At 48.2% G+C, this 26129-nt stretch overlaps 1 protein-coding gene across 11 annotated transcripts in view; it reads right to left on the reverse strand.

The window, feature by feature from the left end:
• Window positions 1-26129, reverse strand: part of ARAP1 (ArfGAP with RhoGAP domain, ankyrin repeat and PH domain 1) — a 2533956-nt gene that overhangs the window by 298803 nt on the left and 2209024 nt on the right. For all 11 annotated transcript variants that reach the window (XM_069640265.1, XM_069640269.1, XM_069640271.1 and 8 more), the window contains 2 exons: window positions 19093-19280; window positions 16329-16541 (listed from right to left, as the gene is read on the reverse strand). In XM_069640265.1, the coding sequence (XP_069496366.1) occupies window positions 16329-16541; window positions 19093-19280 (401 nt within the window). The remainder of the gene's footprint in view (window positions 1-16328; window positions 16542-19092; window positions 19281-26129) is intronic.

Raw genomic sequence — 26129 nt, forward strand, 5'->3', positions numbered from 1 at the left:
GATGGCAACTGTGGCAATGCGGCTAGTGTGACCATGCATAGTGAAGAGTATACAGCATGAATTAGAGGCTAAACATTGTCGCACTGCCACAGCACATCTGCCTCAGCATGCATGATTACACCCTGCATCATCTATTCAACCCCATCCAGTGTTCCACACCTCTTTACAGTATACATTCCATATAGGTGACTATTTGGTACACATACAGGGACATGTGCATGCCCACACCAAATAGCTGCTGCCATGACTGTGCTCCCTGAAGGGGGCAGTTCAGAGTGACGCACACCTATTTGTATCTGCTTGCAGGTGATGGAGGATATCCCTTGAGGCCGTGGCTACTTACCCCTGTGCGGAACCCGCAGAACAGCCATGAAGAGGAGTACAATTGTGTGCACACTCGTACCCGTGTTGTGATTGAGCAGACCTTTGGCCTGTTGAAGGCGCGGTTCCGCTGCCTAAGCAGGTCTGGTGGGGCACTCCTATATAGGCCTGAGAAGGTGGCAAAGATCACCATGGCCTGTGTCATGCTGCACAACATGTGCGTCCGAAGGAATGTACCACTGCCACCTGACATTGACATGCATGGGCCGGGTGAGGATGAAGGGGATGGAGACGGAGGCGAAGGAGCCCCCCTGCCAGTACGTGATGCACGGGACGGCCATGCTGTACGCCAACCACTAATTGACGAATACTTTTGAAACACAGGGACGATGAATGACTTGTGTCAGTCAGACAATGGGCCAATGTGAACATGCACAAAGGGAATGTTGGTGGTTGGGCACTGAACACCGTAACACATTAAATGGATGAACACGAAAAATAATGTCCAGCCATAGATTTTTCTCATCACAACTTGTGTATTATTTGTAACAGCAAAACTGTGCCCACTCCCCCCTCCCAGAACCCCCCAACAAACTCCCTCACCCACCCCGCATACCCCAGTGAATAGGCCAACAAACTCCCTCACCCACCCCACATACCCCAGTGAATAGGCCAACAAACTCCCTCACCCACCCCACATACCCCAGTGAATAGGTCAACAAACTCCCTCACCCACCCCACATACCCCAGTGAATAGGCCAACAAACTCCCTCACCCACCCCACATACCCCAGTGAATAGGCCAACAAACTCCCTCACACACCCCACATACCCCAGTGAATAGGCCAACAAACTCCCTCACCCACCCCACAGATCCCAAATGTCCCCATGTGTGCAACAAACAGTGTTGCCTTCACCATTGTAGTTTCTCACATTTTGTCATTTCCCATAATGTCATTTCTTTGCGACTTTTGGGTCTGGGGGTGCCATGGCCGAGCGCCGTGCGCTCCTGCGCGTTAAGCGCACAGGACTTGATTGCACCAAGGTGGAAAGGGATGACGTGGTGGAGGTGTCTATTGTCAGTCCCCTGGCTGAGCCATGGTGTGGCTGCTGCACTTGCGCGATGTTCGCAAGTAGGGCCTGGGTCAGTGACCCCATGCACTCCTGGAATGCACACGTGGACGCCTCCATGGCAGCTGTATTGGCAGCAATGGCCGTGGCTATGGCCTTCATGACCTCATCACCAGCGACGACCTGTTGTCGCATTATCTGGAGCATTTCTTCTTGGCGGGCCTCTACCCTTGCCAGACGGACCTCGAAGGGGGTTTCAGCCGCAGGTGTACTGGTGGCTGGCGGGGTGGTGGAAGGCAGGGTGGTGGCTGGCGGGGTGGTGGCTGGCGGGGTGGTGGAAGGCAGGGTGGTGGCTGGCGGGGTGGTGGAAGGCACCTGCCTGGGGTCCTCGTCCTGGGCAGTGTCCTCCTCGAAGATGCCAATGTCCGATTCTCCAAGGTCGGAGTCATGCAGACATGGGTCATCCTGGCTCTCAGTCTCCGCAGGTGGGGGGGGTGCTGGCAATGGGCGTTGGGCTGGGCGTTCCGGACATTACCTCTGCCTCTTCAGCCACCTCTGTGGACACGACGTCCGCGGTGGCTGGCGGAACAGCAACCACTGTCGCAGCAGGTGCCTCCTGCAGTGTTGATGCCTTGCGTGGCACAATGGGTGTGGCTGCAGGCAATTTCTTGGACGAGGGGGTGGCGGTGGCCCTGGTCCCCTTGCGTGCACTGGATGTGCTCGCACCCCTGTCCTCTGTTCCACCTTCCTCATCGGTGCCTGGGAGATAGAAGAGATGCAGGTTATCAGTGATGTTGCCAAATGGTAGCTGTGATGTTTTGCGGTGTGATATTTTCATACATTCAGGCACAATTTAATTTCTGTTGTGTGGCATTTGGTGTACTGAGGGGACATGTTGGCAATCATTGCATGGCTGGTGGCATTGGATTGTTTTGGTGTCTGTGGGGGGGGGGGTGGCCATGGGCATGGTTGGGTCATGTTGCACCTCTGTTGGGATAGGAATTTTCACTCATCATGCGTGTGGTGCAGGGAGTGGCACTCAATATTCTATTGATTTGTTGATGTCGCCTTGGGACATGCATTGGCGTGCCTAATCTGACTTCAACATCACTTGTGTCACATCATGTTTTGTTATACGTGGATGTGATGGTTCACTCACCTTCCTCTGTTGTAGTTGCTGCGCCAAACTCCTGGTCTCCTATCCCCTCTATGGATTCCGGGTCAATAAATCCACTTGCGGTCTCCTCCCATGCGGTGAGCTTTACAGGGGAGTGTGTGCCACCGCCTGTCGCCATTGCGGCCCTCCGGTTCTCCGCCAGGATCTTCCGGACCTGGAGGCGGAGGTCGTCCCAGCGCTTTCGGCAATCCCGTACGCTCCTTGGGGTGCTCCCCACTGCCGACACCCTCGTAGCAACCTCCTGCCACACCTCTTTTTTTTGGGTTTGGGCCGCATGCTTATGGTCTGTGCTTCTGATGATGTCAGCATGCTGTTCGAGGGTGTTTGCCAGCATTGTCAGTTCAGCATCACAAAAACGCTGCTTCCTCTTCCTTTGGGTGCTTTTTCTGGTGGCCTTCAACATCCTGATTGAGTTGTGGCACTCAACAACACGGGTGTAGTGGTGGTTATGGAGGATGGCAATGGATTGTGTTTTTAAAGATGGCCGGCAGCCCATTTCCCGTTCCTGCGCGATGACGTTATTTCCGGATCCGGTTTTTACGTACACGGTCATACCGTGCCGGTATCACTGTGCCGGTATTCAGGTGTTGGTATGAAGCGGTAACGAAATGGGCGGGCAGCGCGATGCCGGTATAAGGTGGTTGGTGACACTTTACCAGCATGGCGGGTTTGCCACTACCGGCATGGGGGAACGCGCGTGCTCGCGCACTCGTAATCACCCGCTGTTAGCGGGTTCATACGTGCACGGGCACGCTCATTCCGGCATGCCGGAATTGGACCCGCTATTACCGGGCAACTCGTAATGAGGCCCAATGTATTTAACCACCACGAGACGACAAGACATCCAGCATAGGACAGCCCACAGAGAGCACTTGCGTGCCCAATCCTGTCAACAACCCTAAGCCCAGATGAGGAACCACTGTTGGGGGCGGAGATGGGAAACAAGCAGTTCATCTTTATGGTGGACTCGGGAGCAGTATAATCATGTCTAAAAGAAGCCCGGTTTCCGATGTCGGACAGGAATTTGGAGAGGCAGGGATGTGCCATGAGAGCAATGTTACTGATACACACAATAGCGAGTGAATTAACAGTTCGCGGAGTGCCAGTAGACCCAGACATGTTTGTACAGTGGATACAAGTATTGGCAAGAGTAGTGCCTGAAATCACACACCAAGAGTGGCGAGTACCATCAGAATTTGTGTTTAGCCCTGTGGCAGCTCCTGAAGTGGCACCCGGGTCGACAATGTCCATATATCTGCATGGTGTGCAAGTATACGCAAAAAGAATAGCAGTAGTGGGACTGTACACGCATGGGTGCGAGTGGCGGACAGTGCTGTGCATAGATCCCAATATAGCGCTATGTGATTTATCATATGAGGAGCTGTTCACTGACAATGACACTGATGGAGAAATAGTCATGGAGATCTGTATGCCATGTGAAATAATGATTCAACACAGAGAAGTGACAAATCCCCTCATGGTCATTCTCAGTGCATCGCCGAAATTTTTCGACCAAGACATGCAACAGGTACCATCAATACTGTGGACCACAGGTCCCCATGACCTAGGGCTCCTGCAGGAAGTCACCCCAGTAAAGTTTAAGCTCAAACCAGGAGCAATATATCCCCAAGTAAAACAATATCCTTTGTCAAGAGAAGCTGACGAAGGGATAAAAGAGACAATACATGCCCTATTAGAACAAGAGATTATTGTGCCATCAAATTCACCTTGTAACACTTGCATTTATCTGATCAAAAAAGCAAAGAGCAGGACTTGGAGGATGATACAGGACTTAAGGCCTCTTAATGACATCATACAAAGGGAATGTCCACTTGTCCCAAACCCTGCATCCATTTTGCATAGCATCCCAAAGTCAGTAACATGTTTCACAGTGGTAGACTTGAAAAATGCATTTTTCTCAGTACCACTGGACCCAGAATCACGATATTTGACAGCATTTACCTTGGGGGGAAAGAGATATGAGCATTGGCAGTTGCCCCAGGGGTATTGTGAAAGCCCAAGCATTTTTAACAGAATACTACATGAAGATCTTGGGAACATTGACACAAAGAGCACAATCATTCAGGAAGTAGATGATCTACTAATTTGTGGAGAAAATGAGGAAGAGTGCAGACACGACTCAATCAAACTGCTTACTTTACTGGCTCACAAAGGGTACAAATTAGACAAACAAAAATGGCAGTACTGCTTAACAGAAGTGCTGTATTGGGACAATTGATATCCAAAGATGGCAAGAAAATACTACCAGATAGAGCCGCTGCAGTGCACGCGGCTAGTAAGACCGACACAGTGAAATAAATGCAGAAATGTCTTGCCATATATAATTATTGCCGAGCATGGATACTGGATTATGCAACATACATGAGGCCCTTACTGCAAGCACTCAAAGAAGCAGAGAGAAAGCACTGCACTTGCATGACCCCAGAAATGGACACAGCCTTTGACACACTTAAGGAGTTAATTTCATCAGCGCCAGTTCTAGCCACCCCTGATTATGACTGCAAGTTTTTTCTGTTCTCACATTGTGATGGAACACTCATGACAGCAGTACTGATACAGAAAACGTCACAAGGACATAAGCCCCTAGCTTACTACAGTGGAACACTTGATGCAGTAATGTAAGGACACTTTACGTGCGAGGAGGCTCTCGTAGCCACCGCGTTCGCCATTGAAAAAAGTGCTACTATTGTAATGGGATGTTCAGTAAAACGGTTTGTTGAGCACTCATTGTTTGCCATTCTTGAAAGATCAAAGTCCACACTGACAACGCAAAGAGCCACAGAATATGAGATCATTCTATCCAGTTCAAACATACACATAGTACGGTGTCAAACAGTGAACAATTCATTACAGAAGCATGCACATTAGAAGATATGCAAAACCATGACTGTGCCCCGTACAAAGGGGAAGAGGACGACATGCCCAGAGCAAACGTAAATGCCCCCAAAAGAAGGGAAAGTGTATTTTGTAGATGGGTTGGTGTCAATTTGCCCAGAGACAGGAGAAAAGCATGTAGGAGCGGCAGTGGTGCGATTGGAGGCTGGAGAGTATGAGGTAATAGTGCAAAAGAGATTACCCATGCACCAGCTCATCCAGCAGAATTAGTGGCATTAATTGAGGCTTTACACACAGCAAAAGGGTGTACAGTAACGATCAATACCGATTCAGCCTGCATGACCACAACAGTACACAGGGGATTGTCAAGGTGGGGAAGGAGAGGGTTCAGAAGGGCAGATGGATCCACAGTACAACATGCAGAGCTTTTAAAAGAACTAATAGGAGCATTAACAGAACCGACAATGGTGGTCTTGGTTAAATGCCAAGCCCACACAAATAACAATGATGTAATCTCGCCGGGAAACGCGGCAGCGGACGCTGCCACCAAAGAAGCAGCTTATTTAGAAAAGCACATAGAAGGAGAGTTCATAGTAAGAGCAAATGTGGAAAAGGAAAAAGAGGAGGGGGACAATTCGATGCCAAAATCGCAAATAATTGATTTACAAAAACGGGCCCCACTTCAAGAAAAAGAGCTGTGGACAAAACGAGGGTGTACACAGTCATCCACTGACCTTCTCTGGCAACAAAACTGTTCAGGAAAGGGAGTAATGCCCCTAGAGCTATTAGAAATAGCACTTCAGCAGCTGCACTTTCCCGCACACACTGCAAAACACCACATGGCCGTAGACATACAGGAAAACTGGTTTGTACCAGGGTTACAGGAACATGCGGCAAAATTCACGATAGAATGCACAGCATGCCAAACATACAATTCAGGAATGACATTGAGAACGCTGAGAGGGAAATTGCCCCGCCCCATTGGACCATTCCGTGAACTGCATATTGATTGCGCAGACATGGGAGAAAGGTGCAATGGAGCACGATATCTAATTGTGGTGGTCTGCCCCTTTTCACCTTGGGTGGAAGCAGGACCCTGTGCCCACCCGGATCCGAAATGCGCTGCAAAATTCTTAGTCGGGGAAGTTTTGCCCCGATGGGGAATATGTGACGTCATACGTTCCGACAACAGGACACATTTTGTAAATGACTTGTTTAAGACAGTAGCAACCCTATTGGGCATTAAACATAAGCTCTATTCGATTTATGACCTGCAAGCAAACGGGATCATGGAAAAAATCAAAGGCCTTCTTAAAAGCAGACTGTCAAAATTGTGTCACGCCCCAAAGGAAAACTGGGTGTACCGCTTGCCGTTGGCATTGTTTGAATTAAGAACACAACCTAGCAAAGACCACCACTTGTCCACACATGAAATAGTGACAGGGAGACGCATGCATACCCCAGTATCACCCCTACGAAGAACGTCAGATGCGCACAGAACAGCCACATTATTGGGTGAAGAGTTTCAGGAGTACTTGAGAATGTTCACTAAAGCAGCAAGGAGCATTGTAAAACAAATAGTCCACCATTTACACAGGAAAATGAAACTGACACAGTGACAGCGGCAGCAGACAGCCCCAGTACACAACTAATGCCTGGGGAAATGGTATATGTGCGAAGTTTCATAAGACGATGGAATGCTCCACGATTTCATGGCCCTTATGAAGTAATATATTGCACACCCAATGGAGTGAAAGTAAAGGGACTGAAATATTGGATTCATTTGTCGGACGTGCGAAAGGCACATGACAGTGTAATAAGTGAGGGGGAACAGCCTATTGAGAAAGGAGCTACACAAACATGAAATTACGTGGTTACAAAGGAAAAAATGATACTGCATAAATGAAATACTTAAATAAAAAAAAGGAACAGAGAAAGAATTGATGAAAAGTGAAATGCTATAAATGAGAAATGGAAGGCAAATACAATATGATATGTTGTTTTTAGGGGCTTCAGTGCACCTATGCATATAGTAGAAATAATATTGCCTGTATCTCGCTTCCTTCTCTTTGTTTGTCTCTCTCCTTCTTCTCCTATACGTCTGTCTATCCCTCCACATTTCTTTATCTAATAACGTTTCTCTCTATAAAGAAGTAAATGTAAAATAAAATAAATTGTACAGTATAAAAAGGAATTTAGTATGTGCTTAACCAAATTATATCTCACTCTGTAGGTACAATAATGGCTGACACGAGGGCCCTCAATGCCAGCGACTCAACGATAGATAGCAATAGGAGAAATGTTAGCAGTACTAGCATACTCTTATGAATGTGGATTTTTTTCTGCAATATTGTTTTTTACATTGTTGTAATGTCTCACACTCTACTGGGCCATAACTTTTATCTCCATCGATATAAAAGAGGGGGGAGGAGGAGTTAAGAAAATACAAGAAGGCACCCACTTAGTGTGGGATGGTTTTAAATTAATATGGGCCCACAATGTTCCCACAAATCGTACTACCCTGCACAAAAACAAAACTGTCAAAAGTCCCAATGGCCAATTACTCGATAACTGACCATATTGACCATGAATTTGACATGTATATGATATGAATGACCCCAATCCATATGCATTTACCTTGCAACATGTTGATGCCTATACAGCCACACAACCTACCTCCAGTGGTGATTACGTGAATGACAAGAGTCAGTCCCCCACCCTAGCACCTGATGAAACGTACAAGCAGCCAAGTAGTGAGGAGTGGACAGGTAATAACCGGGATATTCCCCATCCAATACCAAACATTATTAAAAGTCCAAACTGGTCCAGGGGGTGAGTAGGAGGCAGAAAAGGGGGGTGGTATGAGGTATGATGCATATCATGGATTGGGTTTAGATTCAGTGGAAGACCCACGCCACCCAGATCAATCGCACAAATGGTTTTCAGATAGGAGTACAATGGCGAAGCAAGCAACTAATGAAAGGTGCTATGTGTGTTCCTTGATTCCGCATGCCTAGGAGAACCCCAGAATGTTGTTACCACAGGAGGCGCCTACTGCTGAGGCTCAGTGTCTAATACATCTTGCACTGTGTAGAATTAAAAGCACCTCTCAGGCACACACTGTTTCTTTACAAATGCTGCAAAATGAAAAAAACCTGCCACCACAAGCCACAAGGGGTACTATGCATCAAGGAGCCATTCTTCGTGATCCAAAGGACAATGTTTGCCGACAACAGGTGGCAGTAGTAGCAAGTGATGTGCAAGGCAGAGGCTTTGCGAGGACTGTCGGATGAAAAGCTCCAATGGATCAAAGACACATGCACCCCTATCTGGTCTCAGCACATCGCCAAAATAACGTGGCTAACAGCTCTCGAGAAGCCAATCAAAATACAACATGAAATAACATACTAACTGTGCTTCCATGGAGAAGGGAAAGTGCCCCTGGGTGCAAACAAAAACTGCAACAAAACGCTCATCATACCCGACATGTAGAAAGGAACAGAAGCTTTAGTGGACACTTATTGGGTAAGCGGCAAACAGGCGTACTTGCACCTTCAGCCATCATGGAAGGGCACTTGCGCTCTTGCAACGCTGCACCCCGTCCTGATGGTAATACCAGAAAGCCATATCCAAGCGGTGAGGGTGCCAGGCAAGACGTCCCAGGCAACCCAGTCAACTACCGAAGAACCCCCTGCGTATGATGTCTTGTCGGAAGAGCAGCTGCGAGATCAAGTGTCACGGAAGAGAAGGGCATCAAATTACATCTCCGCAGAAACCTCTGAACTTTTGCCACAAATACCTAACAAGTTTACATTTTTTAGTTCTGCAGAAACTTTCTTTGCATCACTCATACCAAGCATCCAAGCTCAAACGAACGCAAAATGGTTACAGATAGTCCGCTGGGAGCTCATCCAGCTGGTGAACGACACAGAAGAAGGATTCAATGTCATTAAGGTGGAACTAAGAGCGCGTCGGCTGATGACCATGCAGAACCGCTATGTCCTGGACCTCCTCACAGCAATGGACGGCAGTGTTTGCCGAAAAATCTCGGAGAAAGAACGAAAGAAAAAGGAGCAGTGCAGTCCAGCACGTGGTTCGACAATCTGTTCGAATAGGACCCGTCATGGCTTGGGATGGCTGTGAAGCTGCTGATACCCATCATCTTCGTTTTTCTACATATTTATTGTGAGTGCCAGGTGGGACTTAGGGGCTGCGCAAAGTCGATTCGTAGCAGTGAAATGATGATGGTGACAATGGGCAACACAGCAAAGGTGGTTCAAATGACACATGAAGTACAGGTCCAGACAGGAGAAGAGGCAGAGCCAAAATATAGGATGACTGCTATATATAACATGGATACATTGTAGATCCTCTCTCTCACACCACCATTAAAGTACCCCATAATTTAGAATGGTACACAGAAGTATGGGTAGACCTGGCGGGGGTGGGTGCTGTATATACATGACCTGTACCCCAGATGAGTATGCACGAGGGGAGGGAAGCCTTAGGTCGGTGTGACGGGCTTGGATGCCAATAAAGGGAACCCCAGCTTGGGATGAAGCAGTGGCTGAGGAAAATGAACCGAGACGTTTGGATAACTTTCATTATTCATTACTTAAGTAACAAAGGGGGGAAGGTAAGGGAGGAAGGGTCTTCCAGGCCCCCCTTCATTCCTGAAGATGCACACGATATGCTCATTCCACGGTTCACAGCACACCTCTGGCCAAGGTGTGAGGTAGCCATTGAATGATACATGACTGTGCATGGCCTATGAGCCACGAGACTCAATTTTGTATGAACTGCAGACTCAATTTTCTATTAGGCCGCACATACACAGAGAACACGAGCATGCACCTCTCTCCTTCTCTCGCAGCGCACAGCTAGGCTGCCACCCCCCACCTCCTCCCCTCTGCCGGCTCCATGGCTGCTCTGTTCTCACAGAAGCTTGGACGCAAATTGTTGCAAGCTAACACTGTATCTCTCTCTTCTTGCTCTAAGATCACTGTCCTGTGGGTGACCTGTCTAGAGCCTGGCCATAGAAAAACCATCCGTCTCCACAAATCTGCCTCTGCTCCGACAAACCCCTCCTTGAGAATGATGCACCTCAAACCCCCTAACCTTATGTCCCTTTGATGTAACAGTTGCAAGGCCCCCGCTCATGTGCCACCCCAGTTCACCCCCATAAATCTACTCCTGTGAGGCCATGTTAATGTTAATGTACTAACAAATAGTAAAATACCCATGTTTGATCTAAAAAACGTCTGATCAATGTATTCTGAAATACTGTGTTAGATAAGGCACCTGGACTCATGTATGTATATATTATGCTGAAGTTTATGTAAAATCTTGCATAGCCTAGTGTGAAGTGTTAGTTAGCAAGAAATATGACAGCACGGACATCGCATGACCCCGCACCCCTCCCAGATGAGCCCAGCTGACCCAGGTGCCTCAAGTAGTTGGAAGTTCACTGCTGACAAATCCTGGAGCAGCACGATTATATGATCTGTAATGTCTTGTCTCCTCCAACCAATGAACAATGCTGATTGTATACCCTATAGCACACGTCATCAATGACGTGTTTTTGTAATACAATGTGTATTTTCCATATCTTGGGCAGAGTGCTCTCGGAGTAGCAGAGTTCTCTGCGTGCCCCATTTATCTTTATATAAAGACATCTCTTTTACTCACTCGCAATTGGTCCTGGTCTCATTCCCAATTGGGGTGTGTCCATTGGTGTCTTATTATTTGGTTATTTCATTGTATGAGTGGGGCATGCCAGCTTTCAACCTCCATGCCCTAACTGAGAAGAGTTTACGAATGAAAATTCTGGGACATTTGGTGTAATTCCCTTAGCCAAACATCTGATACCTTCAGCTTTCGGTCAACAATCTCCTGTCAGGCCAAACTGTCTTATGTGAGTGGATTGATTGATATTTTATTTCTATCGCACTCGTACACAAGTGTTTCAGAGCGCGACAAGGCAAGGGAGGGGAACAGGGGAGAACAAAACAGCGATCTTACTAGGCCCAGTGACATTGAGAACACGCAAGTGCATGAGAGAGGGGGGAGGGGAAAAGTGCATGGAAGGGGGAGAGGTGGAAAATGCAAAGCAGAGGAGATACAGATAAATAACAATAAATAAATAATAAAGGCAAACATCCCTTGCCTCATTGGGTTCCTCCCAGGCTGCATACTCTAGACCCTGCAGCACTGCCCCTTGCAGGAGAAAATGCTTCACAGTAGGTCCAACATATGTCTAATAGGAATTATGTTCCTGCTCAGTCCCTCTGCTCACCAATAGCTGCTACCCAATGAAAAACACAGGGAGAAACAAAATACAAATGCGGCTACTGGCCCAAAATATAATTAAGGGGCAAGGTTCTTCACAGTGTCTCCCTTCTCTTAGCTTCTTTCACAATGGTCATCAATACCAGGGGGAATGCCTCCCTTTCCCTGGCCTTTCTCACAATGCTCACAGTGTTCACAGCCCACCTGGTTCACTACCCTTCCAGGTACTGTGACTATGAAGATGAGTTTAGGAGCAAATCGTTATGGAGTTATGGAGTGTGGGCCCCCGGCCCTTCTTAGCTCCTCACAGTTCCCAATACATATACACGGTTCACTATCCTGCCAGGTATTCTCTTTGTCGGGTTCCAGACCCCTTCATATTGGTTTCTTTTCTCTCAGGCACCAGGCCTCTTGGTATTTGTTTCTTTCTCTCGGGTCCCAGACCTGAGGTTCTTCTACGCTGTGCTTGGGCAGACCTGGCACAACAACCCACCAGGTACTGTGACTGTGAAGATGCATGAGGATGCTGCTCGTTATTGGTGATGGGTCTCTGACCCACTTAATATTGTTTCTTGGCTCTTCGCAGGTCCCACCAACCACCCTGGCAGCTCAGATACCTTTAAGAGGCTGGCCGGTGTTCTCTGATCGGTTCTTTCGTGGCTTTTCCCCTTGTTGTGGCGTCTCCACAGTGTTTCTTGTTCTGTGGCTTGCAGTCGCTTGGGCTGCGCGCACCATCTCTCTCACCCACCTAATTCTTCTGCGGTTTCATTGGTCCATGCACGGCAGACCCTTCCGGCATGGCTCTACATCAGGGTAAGCGTCCCACTATCTCTCTTGGCTGTGTGTCGCTCTGTTGCGTCTAATAAAGAGTTTCTTGTTCGCCAGATTGCAGTGCTCACGTGCTGCATGTACTCACTTAGCTGGACACCTGCTTCTGCAGTTCCGCTGGTCCGTGCTCACCAGACCCTTCCGGGATGACTCTACCTCCAGGTAAGTATCCCAGTCTCTGGCTTCTCCTTTCTGCTGCTCAGGGTGCATCCAAACTTCCTGGTTCCTCCAGGAAGGGTCTCTCTCACAGCCATCGATTCCTTCTTCTCTTTTGAAAGGGTTCTGCCCAATCAGAGGCTAGAATAGACTAGACCATTCGTTCAGGTTTTCATTAGTGCTCTCTATGCTTCCGCACTTCTACTAGTGAGTCAGTTGGTCTCTCCATCATCTCAGTACATAAGGGATATAGTACCCTTGAGGAGTCCACACTCTCCTTCATCCCAGTACTTCCCACCTTACTGGTTTTAAGGAAACAGATGGTATTGTAGGGGGAACACTATGGATGGTATTGTAGGGGGTTGGTGAGGAAGGTGGGTTAAGGTAAAGTTGGCCATGGGGATACTGTGTTCTCCCCAGGCCGTCACTAATCCCATAGGGGGCTTCCAGCCTTATGAGATCCAACCACTGAGTACCACTCCCAGGGGCACTATCAGGTATCGGCCTCACCTCCCTGGCCTCATGGGAGGTGAGAAGGGACGACATCCAAGGTTTTGTCATACATGTTACCTGTTTGGGCAACTTATTCATATTGCACACCAAATCTTTCAATGCAGTGCAATGGGAATACTTTTGTCCAAGACTTACACCAAAGGGGTTTTTTGGTTACTTTTAAATGTGCTTAAAGACAAGCTGGTGGCAGCAGTTACATTTAGAATTTTTGATATATTTTTAGTAGGCTCATTTCCGTTTATTGCGTCGGGCTACTAACTGTGGCTACTGTCGGAAAGATGGCTGTGCCACAAGATTTGCTGTTTGTTCTTTGGCCTTCTTCCTGCCTTCTCAGGCCAGAAATTCCCTTTTATGGTCATGCATTTGCCCAGGAAAGGTGCCGTGTTCACGGGCTAGTGTATGCCATGTGTGTATGGACTCAGGAAGTGGGCTGGACTATCTGGTCCCAATCCACATACTGGTGCCAGTAGGTCTAGTGTGCATGCATGAGTCAGCCCCACAGTGGCCCCTGAATGGACCACTGCTGGTGTGCATGAGTGGGGCAGATACTTTCTACTGGAGGGTTGAGTTTGATCACTCACCTGAATTTAGGATAAGATTATGTGTCCTGCAGCCATTCCAGCAGATCAGCAGAGAAGCCAAGTATCCCGACTAGCTGTACAGATGACAGAAGACCAAAGGATGAATTCTGAAGAGGCCTGGTGACCCTTCTTGCTGCTGGCTTGGTGAAGCCCTGCTGTACTACCTGATCTCAGAAGACCCTTGCTAGTGCTTCAACATTTTGAACTGGTGGAAGCAATCAGTCTCAACGTCTTCCCAGTAGCCTGAAGCCTTCGGGAGTGTCCCTGGACTACCCGGTGGATTGTCTAGATCAGTTTTGGGCTACTGTGCCAGAAGCGACACTGTTACGTGTTTTTGGCCGGAACTTCGGTAGGCTCCAGCTAGTCCTACAAGCCACCTTCCTGACAGGTTTCAGTATCTCAGCATGAATGTCGCTGGAAGTAGCCTCCCCCATATGTTATAGTGTCATGAAGAATTCTGAATCCGTGCCTGCTGCATTTCTTAGTTGGAAACGGTTGCACTCCGCTCCTGGACCCGACCAAAAACGTCCTTCCACCCGCAGCTCCTGGACATCTTTCTACTGGATCCAATGGCGGAAAAAACAACCTCCATCAACCCCCATTCGACCTGCCAAGTCCTTTGGGAAAATCAGAGTAAAGGCGGTGAGTAGTCGCAATACTTATCGGTGCCCCTATCTCCTCCATTATAACATTTGTGAAGAACATATCCCATTGCATTGCTTTTTACACGTTTTTTGAAAAATCTGCTAAGGAAGCTAGGAAAAGTACTTTACTTAACTGTAAAGGTTCTGAGAAGTCTTCTAGAATCTTGTTCATCCCCACAGTACAAAATTCTAACTGTATACCCCCACCTAAGGGAACTTTGTGAACTTCTGGGCACAAGACCCCTTCAATTTAAGGTTGGTCTGATAAAGGGCTCCTATTCCTGTGCACTGGTTATCCAAATGCTTACCTTCCTTTCAGGTGTATGGGTGAATTGTATGCATTGTTATAACCAAAAGTCACTGTATATATGTTGTGATCAAATTACCTGCATGATTCATTTTCCTAGTGTGTACTCATTGTGGACCCCTGACCCCACCCACCTCTCCTGAGACTTAGCCATGACCACTCTCCCACGCTTACCTTGACTGGTTTGGCTAAACTCACAGAGTTCCTCAGTTCACTATAGCTAGGGTGGCCTCCTAAAATCTGTCCACCAGGCCAGATTTCAGAAATCCTTCTTAACAGTGAACTATGCATATAAGCACTCAGACTGAGAGACATGAACCAACAGTCCCAGTGCAGACACATTTCTGGACCTCAGCCCTAAATTATTTACCTCGGCAAATGCGTTACTACGCATATTTACCCTTCTTTGCTTTGTTCTTTTGTTTCCATGATGGCAAATATTTTCTGTGATGAGAGCCTTGGCATGACCAGGTGGGATGGTATTGACGTTTGTGCCATGGGAAGAGAATGGGAGATTGTACCACTGTCTTACTCTCTATCAAGTTACACAATTCAGAGGGTTTAAAGTGTATTTTGGTAATTTGATCTTTAATGAAACCTCATTTAACAGCTGCCTTGCTTAAAGGTATCCATTAAAATAGTTAGGTGTGGAGTAATTTGTGGAGATCCTATGCCTAATTATTTAAGTGCTTCTATGAGGTGAGACCTGTTTAGTATCAATTGCTATAGACTGTGGAGGTGTCCAGACATTTGGTCGACTGAAAACTGGTCGAATGACATTTGGTCGACGCAATTTGGTCGAAAACCAAATGGTCGAATTTTTTTTTTAATTATATATTTATTTTTTGGGTTTTCGTTTTTAAAAAAAAGGGGTTTTTAGGAAAAAAAAGGGGGTTGGGGGGCCCCCCCCCCAAAAAAAAAAAACTGGTGAAAAAAAAAAAAATTCGACCATTTGGTTTTCGACCAAATTGGTTCGACCATTTGTCTGGTCGACCATTTTTTTTCAACCAAATGTCTGGTAACCGACTGTGGACCCATCCGACATAGTACATTCATCATGTTGCTACCCTTTATGTCATTTCACTCTGTTGAGATAAAGTTACTGTTTTTATTACTGTCAATATTTGCACAGTTTTCATAAGAAGGGTTGGGGACCTGATATTCTTGTACATACTTGAGTATCACAACTATCCGGACCCTGGGGTAGACTTCACTTTTTCAAACTAACCAGTATGTCAACCTCCAGGACACCCCAAAAGCAAGGGCATTATACAGATTACAACAAGGTGTTCAACTCTCCTGCAGGGGTCGTCTATCATGTACACCCGACTTCTAACAAAACAGATATTTATGGAAACACCACTAGCAGGAACAGAGTTAAAGTTAGAGAACAAGTTACTGTCTTTCCAGAAAAATACAATACATTGCCATAAAAACAAAGCAAATGCAGACGATTGATGAAGTTTGGCAGCTTATCGCCCAACAATGGATAGACACAGTTGTTCAACTGAAGCACTAAATCATGGGCGTCAGATGCTCAATGTTGTTTTAATTGTATAGTGTGACCACCATGCCTAAATTCCCTACCTGTCGTGTTCAGCCAATCACGATAGTCCTCAGTAAAGATGCCCACCCCAATGTATCTGAAGAATCTCTTCAGTGTGTTGGCAACATCATCCACCTGGTGGTCACCATCCTTCAGCAGCCACACTTTCCGAGCATCCTTATTGAAAAGATCCAATAGGTTTGTGGTCTTGGAGTTCTGGCCACTCTTCCTGTAGATACCTTCCGAGGTGAGACCTGCATAGACAGAAAGGGCAGGTTAGCCAACACAATACTTCTAGACACTGTAGTGCTGCAGCCACATTTTCAGGGGTCATCTCCAAAAAATGTATGTTTAAACAGGTCTAAGGTAAATAAAAATGAAAACTATCTTGGGGCCTCTACATTGTTTTTAAAGTTCGTGGACATATGTGTAGCTTTTATGAAGCAAAATATCAGCTATATTATCAATAAGATGCCTTTTCTATTAAGCCCCTGCTTGACAAAACAAGTAGAAATGGTGTTCCTACTGACAATTGTAAATAGATACATTAATTGTACATAAACGACGGTGAAGAGGAAAACTTGTGGTGGACACGAAAGGAGAACTACATTTGATGCACCTGTTTGCCCTAAGTGCACTAGCTGAAGAAATCCTATCCAATGATCCTTTTGGTGCTTGAAGACCAAAGTACCAAGACCCCCAGACTCAACGGCTCCAGGCGCACAGGAACGCCAAGCTGCCCGCTCCAAGCAGGACAAGTCAACACTAGAGGAAATGACATACAAACGGGCTTGCTGTACCTATCGCAAGATTGTCAAGCCGCAATGAGAACACCAAGTGCTTCAGACGCTTCTGACAATCTGCCAATGCAAGGTTTACATAAACATAAATAACTCCAATTCATGGGGGGGGGGCTTAGAAGCCACAAGGTGTGTATATGGTCTATGGATAGTCCTCATCCCATCAATTTACACCACCCAATTTGCACTTAAAAAATGTGTATAGTTGGGGAAAAGCAGGTGGTTTGAGAGCAACATAAGACATCACAAGAGTTTACCCCACTTATAAACAATCCTTTCTATGTAAATAATCATAACTCAATAGAAATGAGTCCTCTTTACAAGAAAGAGCCAGGATAGCTTCCATCAGTGAAAGCACAGTCATTTGTCTTGAGTCGCTGAACGGGTTTAACACTTGTGTTCAATAGACGCCAGCCCAGATCTGAAGATACAATCCCTGAGCAATACCTATAGTTCATAACAGTAGAAGCATACTCAGGAATCGTGCATGGCAGTGCACATCCTTACCACTCATCTGAAGGTCGGGTTTGGTGAAAGAATCCCTGACATCGAAAAATCTGCAAATAGTCTATTTTATTGCCGGCAAGATAGCTCAGCGGGTTGAGCACTCTCTGGTGCATTCTGTGTTTAGTCTGCAGGTAGCAGGTTCAAATCCTGGCAAGGCCAACGCAGCCTTTTATCCCTCTGAGGTTGATAAATGAGTAACATCAGTTGGGTGATAATGGTACGTTTCTATGTTCTATGTACAGCGCTTTGACAAAAGTGATATATAAATAACAAATAATTACCATTAACATTGGGACCTGTGAACACACAGAGACATTTATTTAGGTGTTAATTTCATCGACAGTTGCCTGTCCCTGCTGGAACGACCCACCAGAAAATGTAAGGGCCAGAGTAAATCGAGGGAGCTTAATGCAGGCTTGGCGGCACATTTACCAGCCGCACTGGTCCGCTTATGATTATCACCAGTAGAAAACGTACCTGATGCCTTGTTTTCTTCTTCCTCGCTGCACCATGGAAGTTTGAGTCCTTTTTCAATCTTCATTATGGCAAAATAATGAATACTGTTAATGGACTAATACATTGTGGCGAGGAAGGAAAAAACTTGGTGTCAGAGATGTTCCTCCTTATTAAAAAGAACAAAATAATGAGCGACAAAAAAAGCAGGGTGCAGGAAAAGGTGTGAACAGGCAGCACAAAGATGAGGGCATTTTATTTATTTATTGGTTGATACCGTGCCGAAAGCCTGCGGGCATCAGGGCGCCAACACAGAGACAAGAAAACAAACACGTATAAAACAGGACAAGTAGTGGATCTGCCTAGGGATACCTGGCATGACTACAGGAGCTACACCTTCATCTGAAAAGGTGTGTTTTCAGCTTTTTTCGGAATGCTTCATCATTGGGCTCACGTCTTAGCAGAAGAGGAAGGTTCTTCCATTTTTGTGCTGCTATCACTGGAAACGACCTACCCAATCTGTTAGATCGCTTGTGGGCTAAGCCGGAGATCTGACCCAAAGCCTCCGATCTTAGTGATTGCCTGGGTATATATGGAGTGATCCTTTCCTTCAGGTAGGCCGGGGCTTTCCCGTACAGGCACCTATGGACTAAAGTCATGATTTTATACTGAATCCTTTCCTCCACGGAAAGCCCCAACGTTTTTACTTTCCTAACCACCATAATAGGGGTGTCATTGATGTTAAATGATTCATACTTTGGGCCAGGCCTGGTGGGAGCCAAAGATCATCATCTCTGTTTTGCTCCCATTAAGACACATCCAATTATTTTCCATCCAGGCTTCTATGATCGTATATGGAGCTGCTGTCTTTGCTGTAACAACCGCTCAGTTCGACCACCAACACATACCAAGCTAGCTGATTGTGTAGCGCCTCCTTCCAGGCTGCTAATTAGAAGTTCTGGTGATATCTTGATGTACAGATTAGGTATTGTTTTGATGCTATTCAAAGAAAAGGTAAGACTTGTAGATCTATCAAGTTACCTACCATACTGCGTGATAAAGTCGATGCATTTGTACACAATGACTGGAATGTCGGCATCAGTGAGTTGCTGACCAGATAGTGTATCACCAGAGGTGCCGGCTGCCTTCTGAATAGCGCTGACCCAGCCTGAAAAATGCAGCTTCTTCTCCCCTTGGATATACAGCATCCTGGAAGAAGGAGGGTTTGTCAGCCTGGAGGAAAAGGCAGATGAGACAGAGATTAGTAAAGGCAGTATAAAGCTAAAGTGTGTAATCCCATCTAGGTAAATGTTTCTAAGTCATGGGCACACACAGCCTCAAGTGCAGGACAAAACAACCTGGGCCAGTCTGCGCCTGTTGGGGTAGACGTTTTGGGTCCACACTACGTAAATTGGTCTAGGCCATGGTGTGGCTGGGTTAGATGGGATGTTTCAATTAAATATGTGTTCAATGTAGTTAGAAGAATTGAAAGGAGTCTTACTTTGTGTTTTAGTTGGATACATTTTAGAGTCACGAGTTGGCCAGTAGCCCTTAAATCTGGCAGTAACGGTATTAGCGCCGCCAATAACGGTCTGCCGGACCACGACTGTAATCCAGCTGGCACTATTACAGTAGGGCGCTATTACAGCCGGCTGTAATAGCGCTGACAACACTGCGCTATCACAGACCTATCATAAGTACACTTCCGTAGTTAATATTTGTGGAAATACCCTTGGCAGCCTGCTGTAGGTAAAAGAACAATGGTGACCGTAATAAAGCCACAAGTGCAAACAATACACACAATAGGCCTACAAAAGAGCCACCCAGGCCCCAAACACACTTCCCAACACCATATTGCCATTTGGTGCAGAGAGCTTTGACATGGACGTCTACATGCTGCGCCTGGAGCTACAGAGGCCTGATAACCAGCCCAGGGCACAGGGAGCACAGGGATGCGGGGGGACGAGGAGCTGAGGAGGAGAGGGAGGAGGAGAACAGACCCAGCAAGGTGTGCAGCCATCCCCAGAGTCAGGCCATCATCCTGGGCCCTGACTGATGGTAGCAGAGTACAGGCAATCACACAGTTGCTGGACACAATTCTAGGGGACATTGGGAGCAGTATTGCCATCAGCACCGTTGTGCCCCCACTTGTGAAGCTGCTGTCAGTCCTGCAATACCTTGGGACTGGCAGATTTCAGCACACAGTTGCTATGATGCATGGCATGGCCCGGTCCACATTTAGTGCAGTCCTTGGCCAGGTGCTGGATGCACTGCTGCGCCAGGTGACCCAACATATGGCATTGCCCACCACCAAGGCACAGATGAATGAACTGAAGGCACAGTTCTATGAAATTGCACAAGTGCCCAACGTGATTGGAGACCTAGACTACACACATGTTGCACTGGTTGCACCCTGGGACCATGAGGCAACGTACCGGAATAGGAAACATTTCCATTCATTGAACGTACAGATGACCTGTAGTCCAGATCTCATCATCATCATCACTACCCTGGATCCACCCACGACTCCATGATGCTGCGCAACAGCACACTGCCAGCCTACATGGAGAGGCACAGAGGACAACGCCCTACATGGAGAGGCACAGAGGACAACGCACATGGATAGTGGGTGAGCACCCAAAGTCCAAGAAATGAAGGGGGGGGGGGGGGCAGAGCCACAAGAAGCCTTGCATGCCACCAGGAGCCAGAGCCAGCACCAGTACTATGTACGTGGGGCACACACGGTCACCTGCACACGTCCACCACACCTGGACTCACACTGCTTTAAAAAAAACTATAACATATGTGTCCACAACCACCAGAATGCACCTTGTCTGTGTTGCAGTGCTGCTTTACACCCTGACACCCAAGAGCCACCCCGCCCAGGGCACCACACAGATATGCAAAGTAAGAGAAATCCAATACACATCCCCTAAACCACTGTAATTGATCAGGATCAAACCCGGACAAGAAAATCCCTGCGAGAGTGACCCATGAAAGCACATTTACATGCATGAGAACCAAAACCAAAACTGGTGCCATGTAGCTAAATCTCTACCATCCACTGAGACAGCCATATCCAAATACAAATGACCACTGGCCCTGAAAAGCCAGTCATGACGGGAGCGTCATCCTGAGGGTCTGGATGCACCACTGTGCCAATCACACACAGGGAGCCGTGCAGGTGGAAAGTGGGCTACAAGGGTCATGTGCCCATTGCAGAGCAAACCCTTATCCAAGCAACAAGTTGGTGGTAGATCTCTATCTTTGGCTGGAGCCTCCCTCTGGAACAGCCTCCATACCTCCCTAAAACTTCAGGAGAACCATCTCCTGTTCCGGAAGCACCTCAAGACCTTCCTCTTTGCTGCTGCTTTCTCTCCTCCTCTCCCCTGCTGAACCCCTGACTGAAACTGCACTGGTCACCTGGCTGCTCTCTGATCTCAGGCCCAGGTCCCCTCCCCCGCCAGTTGCACACCTGCACTGCCTCCCGGGCAACCCTTGCACTTGGGGGCTGTTTCTGTATCTCTACATTTGCCTACCAGCTCTTGACACTTGATGTCTGCACTTACCCCAGCTCTTGCCACTGGCTGGCCGCACTTTTACCTATTGTTTTACTTATATTTTTGTTTTACTGTCGATCCTATGTGTTGCCTTGCCCCCTCGCCCACTTCCCCCACACTTTTCCCTTTCCCCCTCCCCTGCACTTGTGCGATCTCAATGTCACCTGGCCAAGTAGATCGCTGTTTTTGTCTTCCCTCTGTTCCCCCTCCCTTGCCTCGTTGCGCCTTGAAACTCTTGTGTATAGGCGTATTATAAATGCCATATCATATCACACAAACCCATTAACATAGTGCAGTCACCACTGGCGCAACTTCAGTCATCCCATGTGCAGCCAACTGTCATGCGCCACAGGACAGCCCATTCAATCACACAGGGTGCATGTACGGGTCAGATGATGCATGGCATGAAAGATGATGGATGTACACCAATCAGACAATCACATTGCATGTCACTGGTGCACACAAGGAGGGCCATAGTGCATAGTGTATTGATGCTTATTCCTTGTACACCCATTGAAGTGACCTAGGACTCATGTACTAATTTCATCCCATGCAGGTGACTCAGAATACCCGCAGCTCACCTGGCTAATGGCCCCTGTGTGGAATCCCCAAACACCGGCAGAGCAGGCATACAACAATGCACACAGAAGGACACAAATATGTATAGAAAGGACATTTGGATTGTTGAAGGCACAATTTAGGTTCCTGGACCATACTGGAGGGGCACAAATGTATGCGCCCGAAAAATCTGTGAAGATTGTCCTGACTTGTGCTATGCTGCACAACATATGCTGCCGAAGGAATATGCGACTAACCACTGACGCAGACGGCCAACCCCAGGGGATGAAAGTTAAGATGAACATGTGCCCGGTGCCGGGGCTATTGCACACATGGATGGGGTGAGGGAGGGGAGGTTGGCCAGACAGGTGTTGATTGACAATTTCTTCTAACATTGTGAATAGGCACATACCATGAACAGCACTTGTACACAATCATCAATGTCCCTGCATTATGTCATGTTTGAACAGGCTTTAATGGTAGTGGAAGTAACCCCTTGCCCCCACCAACTTCCCAGCACACATGCCCCCCTGCCCCTTCCAACTCCCCAGCACACATACCTCCCTCCCCAACTCCCCAGCACACATACCCCCTCCCCACCAACTCCCCAGCACACATACCCCTCCCCCCGCCAGCTCCCCAGCACACATACCCCCCTCCACCCACACAGTGCAAATGGGCCCATGTGCCCGTCCCTCAGGCCAACAGTGCATTGTTTATCGAACATGGACCTTGCCGCTTCCCACGTGCACCATCTTCAGGTGAGCGGTGTTACAAATGACGCAGTGATCTACGCCTGGGTGATGCCTGTAGGGACCCCTCTGTGGGGGTGGTTGAGGTGTATTTCACCGATTCAGCCAACTGCAGCTGCTGGCGGAGAAGATTGTTCGACTCACGCATCTGTTCTGCATGGGCAGATAGCCCCTCGCACAATTTGCGGACTCGCTGTCCAAAACCTGTGAGGGCCGCAGTGCATGCCGACACAACCTTACGTGTGCGTGCATTGTCACGCACCTTGGCCTTGGCCGCCCCCCTATTTGCACTGCTGATGGCCTTGATGTGGCAGTTGTGTTCGCTGGCCATGCCCTCAATCCTCATCTGGTGTGCCTCTATCACATCCAGGTGTGCCATGACAGCGTTAGCGGGACCTGTTCCTGTGTCCCGTGCTGGGCTGCTGTGCCGGGCAGGGCCACGCAGTGTTGTAGGGCTGCTGCGCCAGGCAGGGCCACGCAGTGTTGTAGGGCTGCTGTGCCGGACAGGGCTACGCAGTGTTGTGGGGCTGCCAGCAGATGACCCATATGAGGGTGTGTCCTCATCCGCCACTGGTGTGCGAGCGTGGCGGCGGCGTGCACGGACATGTGAGTCTCCACATGCTCAGGGGTCCCTTCGGGTGTGACCATTTGCTGCACAGGACTGTGTATCAGTGTCAAGACAGATCCAGCATGATGCTCTTCACCGGATGACGCCCCCTCCTTTGGGGTGGTTGCACTCATAGCCACTTCCACATCCTGGGAACCCCCGGTGGCATGGGACGGCTTGGTGAGGCGGACCTGGTGGCTTGTGTGCGCCAAAGGGGGTGTGGCCCTGGTGGCTTGTGTGTACCGAGGTGGTGACACTTCTGCGGCGGGGTGGTGCAAGCCGGGCCCTTCGCGGGGTGGTGGTTCTGGTGGAGGCGCGCCTGGGCACACGCTGGGATGGGGCCGCTTCCTCATCATCCACGTTGCCCTCGGATGATGCCTGCGTGCCTGTAGGTAACATATGGTATGGCATGAAGACAGAGCATCTCTAATTTTTATCATGCATTTCAGTACTTACGGTGGGTTTCACGCATGCTTGGGCCTGCCCTGTTTTGGTTTGGTGGTGTTGGTATTACCAAGGCATGCTACGTGAGGTGGGGGGGGGGCACAGTTTGGAATTGTTGGCCTAGCCATTTCATGCATATGGTGCACATGCACAGCTGACATGCTGCAGTCAGTGAGGGGGGGCTGGTACTACACACGCCCACCTGACAATGCTGTGCCTCGCCATGGATGTGTGTAACATGGTGCTTGCATGGGTCCATTGGTTGCCCTTCTCACGACTCTGGATCAAGGGGGCCGTTTAGGTGCACTAGAACAAGGGTGCTGTCGTGGGTGCCTGTGGTCGCTCCCACGCACTGCACCCACTCACAGTGCCCAGCTGTTGGGTATTCACACTGGGGATGGAGTGGTGGCGTATTCACAATGCAATTTGCAAGGGGGGGTTACTCACCTCCAGCCTCTTGGGAGCCGGTGCCTGCCTCCGCTCCTCCCACTCCCTCAATGGATGCCGTGTCGATGAGGGTGGTGCACTGCTCCTCCCATGGTGCTAGCTCTGGTGTCGGTGGCCCTCCCCCGGTCGCCATGCTCTCACTCCTGTGCTGTGCCAGGAGGCCCCGGACACGGACCTGCAGTCCTTAAATTGCTTGCAGCAGTCCTCAACATCCCTGGGGACATGTCCCGCCACAGTGACCTTCTCGCTGAGGTCTGCCCAGAAGCGGTTACGCTGCTGTGACCCAGTCTTCTTCTGTTGGGGACCATACAGTTCATCCTGGTGGGAAATCATCTCATGCACCAGTATTGTGAGTTCAGAGTCTGAGAACTTGGGCTTGCGCAGCCTATTGACGGCAGACTTGCCCCTCGCAGGCTCCTCGGACATTTTCTGCAATTTGTTGGAGTGGATGGCTTCCAGGGGCAACGATTTTAGGTGGATTGTGAGTTCCAAGATGGCTGCACCTTTGTTTTTCATTTCCGGTGGTGATGCATTTCCTGCGGCGCTAATAGCGCCTGCCACCGGCGCTAACGCAATGTTTGCTGTGTTTTCGGATTTCCAGCCACTATTACTGCTGATCGGAATATGCATTAACGCCAGGCTGCGTGTGCATGCCCGGTGAGTCGTGATCGGGCGTTGTTTGTGCCACAACTCATGGCGTTAACGCAAATAACGCTCTGCAGTACCGACTAACTCGTGTTGAGGCCCACAGCAGGCAGCAACATGAGTAGCAGTAGCATGGATACAATGTATTGTGCAATGTACAATTTGTAGCACTGAGAAGTGGGGAGCTCTATGCATGAGAGAGAGATTGAAAACTAATATGTGGGAATTCAACAATGGGTTAGATTTCACATTTTGGGCATTGGGAAAAATCGGTTTCATCATTTTGGGTACATGGAGACATCGCAAAATGCAGGTATTATCTACTTGGAGTTTTAGTAGGCATCAAAGTCCCCTGATTCGCAGGGAGGGTTTTTGCCTGGTTTGGAAAGCTGGATGACTGATATCATAAAAAGGGGTTGGAAGTGAGCTGCATATGGGTAGCGGTGATAACACTGCAAAGGGCTGAAGGTGTGACCTGAATGGAAAGTCATTTGTTAGGTTTTTTATGGCCAGATTGGGGTCTGAGATACAAAGAATAATTTCCTTGGGAGCATGAAGGCTTGTTTTTTGATGATCAGAAAGGTCCGGTTAGATTGAGGGTTCAATTGAGAGCAGATGGTGTATGGGCTTCCAGGCAAAAAAGCAGAATCTATGCTGAAAGACTATGGACATCATTCCGAGTAGGGCACAAAGGGATACTGGGCACCATTAAGGACATCGGTGCCGGTATCCCTTTGCGCCCTACTACGAGTTCCCTTAGTGGGTCCCTTCCTTAACGCCTGGTTTTACCGTTATTAGCTACTTCCCCCTTCCCATTGAGCCCTATGGGGGCTCAAATAGGAATGGGGAATGGTTTGGTGAATGGGGATTTACCGGTCATGTCAAAGTCGGACTGGAAAGGTAAGTCCCCATCTCACCAAACCGGACACGGTACCGGTATGGGAGGTAGTCATGGCGCAAATAGCGCCATGACTGCCGCCATACTCGGAATGAGACCCTATGACTTGAAATGGCAGTCAAAATAGGATTGCATAAAAGAATGCAGGGAAGATAATATGGGCCATGCCTT

Source organism: Ambystoma mexicanum, chromosome 7q (genome assembly GCF_040938575.1).
Source record: "Ambystoma mexicanum isolate Mex_15411 chromosome 7q, UKY_AmexF1_1, whole genome shotgun sequence".
NCBI lineage: Eukaryota > Metazoa > Chordata > Amphibia > Caudata > Ambystomatidae > Ambystoma > Ambystoma mexicanum.